The sequence below is a fragment of the Condylura cristata genome, unplaced genomic scaffold (assembly GCF_000260355.1).
Source record: "Condylura cristata isolate star-nosed mole 26May11 unplaced genomic scaffold, ConCri1.0 scaffold00035, whole genome shotgun sequence".
NCBI lineage: Eukaryota > Metazoa > Chordata > Mammalia > Eulipotyphla > Talpidae > Condylura > Condylura cristata.
Window position 1 is genome coordinate 12,835,972 of NW_004567136.1, and position 7,100 is coordinate 12,843,071.

Below are 7,100 nucleotides of genomic sequence, written 5' to 3' on the forward strand. Positions count from 1 at the left end.
GCTGGGGGGGCGCTGGGAGAGGCGGGCAGGCCCTGCCTTCCCCGGGGCAGTGGGAACTGCTGTCCTGTGCTGGAGCCGAACCCGGGCCCGACAGCCATTAGTTTCATTTCTTTTGAATTGAGAAGTAAAGGCCATTACCACGGAGCAGGGGTGTTGGCGGGGGGCGGGGCGGCGGCTCACACGGACCTCTGGCCTCGGGAGCGGAGATGGCCGCCAGTGCTGGGGCGCCGGGCGTCGCCCTGTCACTGCGGGGGGTTTGCGTGCAGCACCGCTGGCGGCTCCCTGCCCGCTGCCCACGTCTCCCCATGACCCTGCCGGCGTGGGGAAACGTCACGGCCCGAGTATTCTGTGGATACGTCGCTACTGAACATCTGTGAAAGTGCCACTTTCTGACTCTGTTTTAGCCAGAAAATCTTGCCTTGTGGGGATATAACTTTCAAGGACCAAGCCCTTTAAGTTTTTTTGGTAATAAATTGCATTTTAAAGCCCGTCAGCGACTGACGAGCAGATGTAAGGCCCGCGGCCGAGGGCGAGGCGGCCTGGCCCTGAGTCCCAGGGAAAGTCCGGTGGGCCGGGCGCTGCCCAGGGCCCATTCTCATCTTCCCTCTCCCCCTTTTCTCTTTACAGAGGTGCAAGCAGTTCTGCTCACTGACATTTTAGTTTTCCTTCAAGAAAAAGACCAGAAGTACATCTTTGCGTCACTGGTAAGCTGAGCCTCGCCTCTCCGCGTCTAACTGGGTGCCCAGAGTGGCCGGCGGCTGAGCGCGCGCCCGTAGCCTGCCCTCTGCCCGCCGGCAGCAGGGTGCTCGGCGCAGGGTCCCGGAGTCGTTCTTTCCGGCCCTGGCGGCTTTCTGTTGCCTCAAGGGGAGTGAAGTCCGCCCCTGGGGTGTTGCTCCCTGGGTTAGAGGCCTGAGACGCTGCTAGGCGCTGGGAAGATCACCTAGAGAGCGCGCGAGGCCCTTCATCGCGATACGTTCCCCTCCCTTTGGCGACTGAGCAGGCTGGGTGAAGCGAGGCCTCCCTGGCCTCGGCCGCCGCCGTGCGTGCCGCCGCAGGGCTGCGCGGGCATCTGGCTGGCCCTCGCTGAGCTGTCCTGGGGTCAGGGCGCTGTCCGTTCATCTTTGACGCCCCTCTCCCAGGACCAGAAGTCGACGGTGATCTCGCTGAAGAAGCTGATCGTGCGGGAGGTGGCGCACGAGGAGAAGGGCTTGTTCCTGATCAGCATGGGCGTCAAGGACCCCGAGATGGTGGAGGTGCACGCGGGCTCCAAGGAGGAGCGCAACAGCTGGATCCAGATCATCCAGGACACGATCAACACCCTGTGGGTTTCTCAGGGGCCCGGGCTCCCCGGCCGGGGGCTGCCTGACCAGCGGCGCCGCTCGGGAACTGGTGCGTCAGTGTCCTTTGTTTTGTCTGTCAGGAACAGAGACGAAGATGAAGGGATCCCGAGTGAGAACGAGGAAGAGAAGAAGATGATGGACACCAAAGCCCGGGAGTTTAAAGGTGAGGCCGCTGGAGGCTGTGCCCGCCCCGGTTCTCGAACAGGCGGGCTCTGAGTGCAGAGGCCAGCCGAGGGTGTGTCGGCCTAGGGTCTCCGTGTCCGTTGCCGCTGCCCCCGGGCGGCCGTGGCCTGGCCGGGACTGGCTTGCTGCCTTCCGAGCCGGAGCCGGCCTCCTGCTCTGCGCTTGCTGAGCTCCGGCCTCCAGGCGCCGAGCGTCCTCCAGGCCAGCAGAGCGCGTCTCAGGGAGGGGGCGGGTGGGCTGCTCAGGAGCCCGGACTGCGGGCGCGGGGCCTGCGTGAGGCGCACAGCCAGGCCGCTGCTCCGTGCAGGGTGCAGAGATCCCGGGACAGGCAGGAGCGGCGCAGAGCGGCGTGCCCACAGCACAGGTTACCCCTGGGGTGACCTCGGCCTGCCCCCAGCGTCTCGTGTTCTGTGTCCAAAAAGAACTTGCCGCCGAGAAGAACAGTTAGGTGAACACTGCAAAGGGGCTGAGTGTCGGGTTCACTGTGCTCAGAGACAGGTCAGGCTGACGAGGCCACAAGGGACAGGGGGTGTTTGGTCCACCTTGTCTTTTTTCGTTGCTACTGAAGCCATTGGGAGAGCTCGCTGAGGGGGCAGAGGCCCCAGGAGGGGAAGACCAGTGCCCCAGGGTAGGTCAGGTGAGCGATGGCCAGTGGGAGCGTCATGAGCAGGTGGCCAGACCACCCTGGTTCCTGCGCAAGGACGAAGGCCGTGTTGGCCAGGCTAGGGGAGGCAGGTGGGGAGAGAGGTTTGGGGCCTGCTGGGAACGAGGCCTCCACGCAGGGCCGCAGAGTGGGCCTCAGCCGTGGCGGGGGCCCTTGTTGGCCTGGCGCTCAGCAAGTTCTGATGTGGGCGCTGCCGGCGCCAGGGACGCAGAGGAAGCAGTACTGAGGGGTGGTGCCCCTGGGGGGAGCCGCGGGACCAGCACGCCCTGCAGAGACCGCGGCGTCCTTAAGGGAAGGAAGGAGCAGCTGGAAAGGAGGCATCTTCAGTGCTAGAAAAGGTGACGGGAGACCTCGAATTTGGTGATGTGGCTGGTGTCAGCCGCCTTGGAGAGAGCAGGAGCAGCGTCCGGAGCAGAAGGCACAGAAGAGGCTGCGGGGAGGAGCCCGGAGCAGCGCAGACCCCCGGGCAGTGTTCAGGTGGTCTCGGCCGGCACGCCCGCTCGTGCGTGCACAGACAGGTGGAATAAATCTTTAAAAGAAAGAAATCACAGCAGGAGAGTTGGCGGTCTGCCTTCCTGGTGAGAGGAAGGGCGGGGGTGCGCGGGCCCTTGCCGCAGGCTGGCCACACGGGGCGCTCGTGTCTCCGCGGCGCAGCCGGCCTCACGCCTCTGTCCGCCTGCAGAGCAGCTTCAGCAGAAGGACCAGCAGATCCAGCTGCTGCTGGAGGAGAAAGAGGTGATTTTCCGGGAAATGACGGAGTGCACCGCCCCCCTGCCAGAGGATTGCTCCCCCGCTCACAGCCTGCGAACGCTCTTCCGCTCCAGCACCGAGGAGGCGCTCAAGGGGGGGCCCTTGATGAGAAGCGCCATGACCGAGGGTAAGGTGCAGCCCTGACACCAGCTCCGCCGCCCTTGCCCCCCAACCGGCCAACCCGGCCCCAACGAAGGGGGGCCCTTTGTGGCCCTGTGATGGCGCAGCTCGGCGGCCCCTGCTCATAGGGGTCAGCACTTCTGCCTCCTTCTGAGTCTTAATGGCCAGTGTCCTCCGCACACAGCTTGTCTTTGAAGCTGCTGAGCTTTGCCCCGTAGCGTCCCTCCCAGTCTGGGTTGCACTCGTGCGCTGCTTCCGTTCTTCGGCCTCCTGTTCCCTTCGGCTCGCGGCCGGACCTGAGTTCTCCGCAGGCCGCACTGTCCTTTCAGGGGCACGGGATACCTGGTTTCCTTTTCGGTGGGGCAGAGCAGAAAAGCGAGGTACTAGGATTCGCGGTGGATGCTTTTCCACCTGTTGTCCAGTTTTCAAATCAGCAGGCAGGCGCATGGCCGCCCTCGGAGTGGCCCGCACAGCGTGAGGGGCCGCACTCGACGGGGCCGCCCCGCCAGCTGTTCCTTACGCAGACCCAGCACGCGGGGCTCCTTCCTGCCACTGAGGAGTTCCTGTTCTCGAGGCGCTCACTCGCTGGCTCTCCCGCCCCCCGTGTCTGCACAGCGTGCACGCCGCACGGGGGGTCAGCCCAGGCCTGGGGGCTTGGCTCCACTCACCCCAGCTCCGAGGGGCTCCGAGGGTCACCTGGATGTCTGGAGCATGTCTGGGAAGAGGCTCTGGGGAATGACAGCCCCGGTCTTGGTTACTGGCCACGAGCTGTGATACCGATTTTCATTGGGAAGTCTCGCGCTGATAGAAAACCCTCGGTCCACCCCGTGTCCTCTTCATCCGCCCACGTGCTCTCTGGACACGTCAGCGCGCAGTGGGTTTGGCTGACCCCAGCTGCTGTCCTGGGTCAGCGGTGGCAGTCCTGTCGCGCCTCATAGCCGTTGGCACTCTGCATCTCCTGCGGCTCTGCTTCTCTGGCTGCATTTGCCCCCCGCGGGCACTTGCAAAGCGGCCTTCGGCTGGCCGGGCTGGCCGGGCTCTCAGCAGCCTTCTCGGCGTCCGTCCGAGGACCCGGCTTCTGCTGCGCTCGGGCTGCAGCAGGGAAGCGCCCTGGCTTCCTCCCACCCTTGCCCTCCGCGTGGGGCTCGATGCCGCTGCTTGCTGGGGTTCGTGGGTGCTGGGGTCAGCGTCCTCACTCGGCGAGGCCCCGAGGCGTCCCGTGGGCTCGGGGTGTGCCGCGAGGCTCGCCCTGTGGAATGCCATCTTCTTTCTCCTCCGTCTCTTGCCCCAGCCCAGGCTGATTTACCGACCCTGAGCGGCGGTCCTGTGGCCAGCCCCCAGGAAGGACCCCGAGCTGGCCAGGCGGGCGAGTTCGGCCCCGCCTGCCGCCCCTCCCCTGCCCCTCCCCTCAGCCTCGCAGGCGCAGGCCTGAGGTGTCCCTGGGCCGCGCGTGGGGCCTGTCTGTGCACGTGGCTGGTGCTGCCGTCTGGGGCCGAGGGGCCAGTCTGGCATGTTTCCTCTCTTCCAGTGGAGCTCCTGCAGGACTTGGTGAGTGGCAGCCTGGGGGGCAGCCTGGGGCCAACGGCCAGCAGCCCCGGGGAGCAGGAAGGCCCGGTGGGCCCCGTCTCGCTGCCTCGCAGAGCGGAGACCTTCGGGGGATTCGACAGCCACCAGATGAGCACTTCCAAAGGTGAGCGGCGAGCGGCGCCCTCCGGCTCCCCCAGCCCCCCCAGTGTGGGGAGAGACCCTCTGGCAGGTCCGTGAGCAGTCGAGGTCTTCTGGACCTCAGCTGAGCTCTCGCCAAAGAAGTGACCACGCCCGCTCGCCCCCGGCTTCCAGTCCCGCTGCAGAGAAGCCGGCGCCGTGCGCGGAGGACACGGACTGCGGCTCCCTGGCCCGGACAGCGCGTCTTCTCCACTGGACCTTTCCTCTTTCACACGTTTCCGTCGGGTTTGCTTTTTAGGAGGTGAGAAGGAAGACGGGGACGACGGCCAGGACCTCAGGAGGACAGAGTCGGACAGCGGACTGAGGAAGGTGCTTACTCCCACCACGCGGTTGCTGAGGCCGCGCTCTCCCTGTGAACTTGGCTTTGAAAGCGGCCCCTCTGGGCCTGTTGTGGGGCCTGGCTCGCTTGTACTTACTGCTTTGAGCAGAAAGCACGTCTCTCAACGGGGGTGCGGGTCAGACCCCTCCCGTGTCGCCCACTGGGCCTCTCTGGTTGGGAGGCGGAGCTCGCCCTGCCAGGAAGCCCGCAGCAGCCTGCCCTGACCAGGCCAGCGACCGTTCTCGGCGCCCTGTGGCGCAGCGGCGGCGGAGGGAAAGGAGGGGGGAGCCGTGCAGACGCGGCTTCACGTGGGACGCTGAGTGCTCGCCTTCCGTCTTGCAGGGTGGAAATGCAAACCTGGTGTTCATGCTTAAAAGAAGCAGCGAGGTAAGGGCATCGTGAGCTGAGAGAGAGCCTGGTCTCTTCCTTGCACGCTGGCCCGGCTGCTGGAAATGGGGGCCCTGGCGCCAGTGTGCTCCCTGAGCAGGGGTCCGCGCTCTGGGAGCCTGGCCCTTTCCTGGGCATCACCTCAGGCTGGCAGGCGGAGTCTGGCTGCTGGACTGGCCCCCACCTCCGCCCTCCAGAGCCGCTGCCTGCCTCGGGACAGTGTGGCGAGCACCCGCAGATGTAGTCCAGCCCCCACGTAGCACACGCCTGGGCGTCCTCGCTGCAGGGTCCACGCGCCTGCCTCCCGGAGTCCCTGTCTGACCGGCGCCTCCCCCGGCAGCCTCTGGGCCCCCCGGGACAGATTCCGAGGGCGGGTCCCCTACCCTGCAGGCTGCACTTCTTCCCCTCGCCCCCTCAGGAGACCCCGCCCAAGTGACCTAGGTGCTGAGCGGGCGACTCGGGCGCTCTGTTCCTCTCGCTGTGATGCAGCGATCCCCTCCTTGCTCCCTGAAACGCGCAGAAGGAAGCCGTGTTGTGGGCACTGAGCTGGAAGGCTGGGGTCTCCTGAGTGTCCCCTTCAGTGTCCGCCCCACGTGAACTAAGACACAGCTGCAGGACGCGCACTCAGCCAGGGCGGCGTGGGCCGGTCCGGAAAGGGGCCGTCGGCGAGCAGGCGGCCGACAGGCCTCCCCCAGGACAGGGGTAAACTGACCTCCGAAGAGCCAAGGCTAGGGAGGTCAGGCTTCAGGTCAAGAAACGGAGTTGGCGAGATGTGAAAGTGCCCAACAGTGGAAGGCCAGGAAAAGCCCCCCGGCCCCCCCGAAGCCCCGCCCAACCGGCCCCGGGCCGCAAGGGGCCGCCCCCGGCCCCGGCCTGGGGCCCCCCCCCGGGGCAACCCCGGCCGGCTTCCTCTGGCCAGTCCCGGACAGCACAGCTGCTTTTCCAGGAAGGGTGGGCCAGCCTCCCCATTCTCCGCGCCCCCCTCCGTGGCCCACGGACGTGCCCCTTGCTCCCCGCCTCCGGTTGGCCGCCGGCCAGTTTGGATGACTCGGCGGCGCGGCGCCGGCCTGCACCCGGTCTCGCAGCCGCGGGTTCCGGGGTGCTTCCTGTCGGGGCTCAGTGCGCGTGCCGGCTGGGCGGGGCTTCTCCTGGCCGGTCTCGGCGCCCGGTGACCTCCGCCCTGTGCCCTTGCAGCAGGTGATGCAGAGCGTCGTCCGCCTGCACCAGCTCCTCAGCGCTCTACAGGTACGCGGCGGCGCGCGGCCCTCGGGTCTGCCGGGAGGGGCTGGGCAGTTTCTGGGCATGGGGGGGCCTCTGTCGAGCAGGCACCACTCTCCTAACCGAGGGGCGGACCCCTGCCCCCGTCTGAGATCCCGCCCCGTGTGCCCAGGGCGTGGTGCTGCAGCAGGACAGCTACATCGAGGACCAGAAGCTGCTGCTGGCAGAGCGGGCGTTGGCGCGGAGCTGCACGCGGCCCAGCTCGCTGATTGAGCAGGAGAAGCAGCGCAGCCTGGAGAAGCAGCGCCAGGACCTGGCCAACCTGCAGCGGCAGCGGGCGCAGCACGAGGACGAGCAGCGGCGGCGGGAGCGCGACTGGGACGCCCGCGCGAGG

The 7,100-nt window shown here is 66.9% G+C and overlaps 1 protein-coding gene across 1 annotated transcript in view; it reads left to right on the forward strand.

The window, feature by feature from the left end:
* AKAP13 (A kinase (PRKA) anchor protein 13) overlaps window positions 1–7,100 on the forward strand; it is a 160,348-nt gene that overhangs the window by 149,983 nt on the left and 3,265 nt on the right. Inside the window, exons 27-35 of the mRNA XM_012732671.1 lie at window positions 628–704; window positions 1,140–1,321; window positions 1,421–1,503; window positions 2,870–3,064; window positions 4,586–4,747; window positions 5,021–5,091; window positions 5,444–5,488; window positions 6,683–6,733; window positions 6,879–7,094. Of these exons, the coding sequence (XP_012588125.1) occupies window positions 628–704; window positions 1,140–1,321; window positions 1,421–1,503; window positions 2,870–3,064; window positions 4,586–4,747; window positions 5,021–5,091; window positions 5,444–5,488; window positions 6,683–6,733; window positions 6,879–7,094 (1,082 nt within the window). The remainder of the gene's footprint in view (window positions 1–627; window positions 705–1,139; window positions 1,322–1,420; window positions 1,504–2,869; window positions 3,065–4,585; window positions 4,748–5,020; window positions 5,092–5,443; window positions 5,489–6,682; window positions 6,734–6,878; window positions 7,095–7,100) is intronic.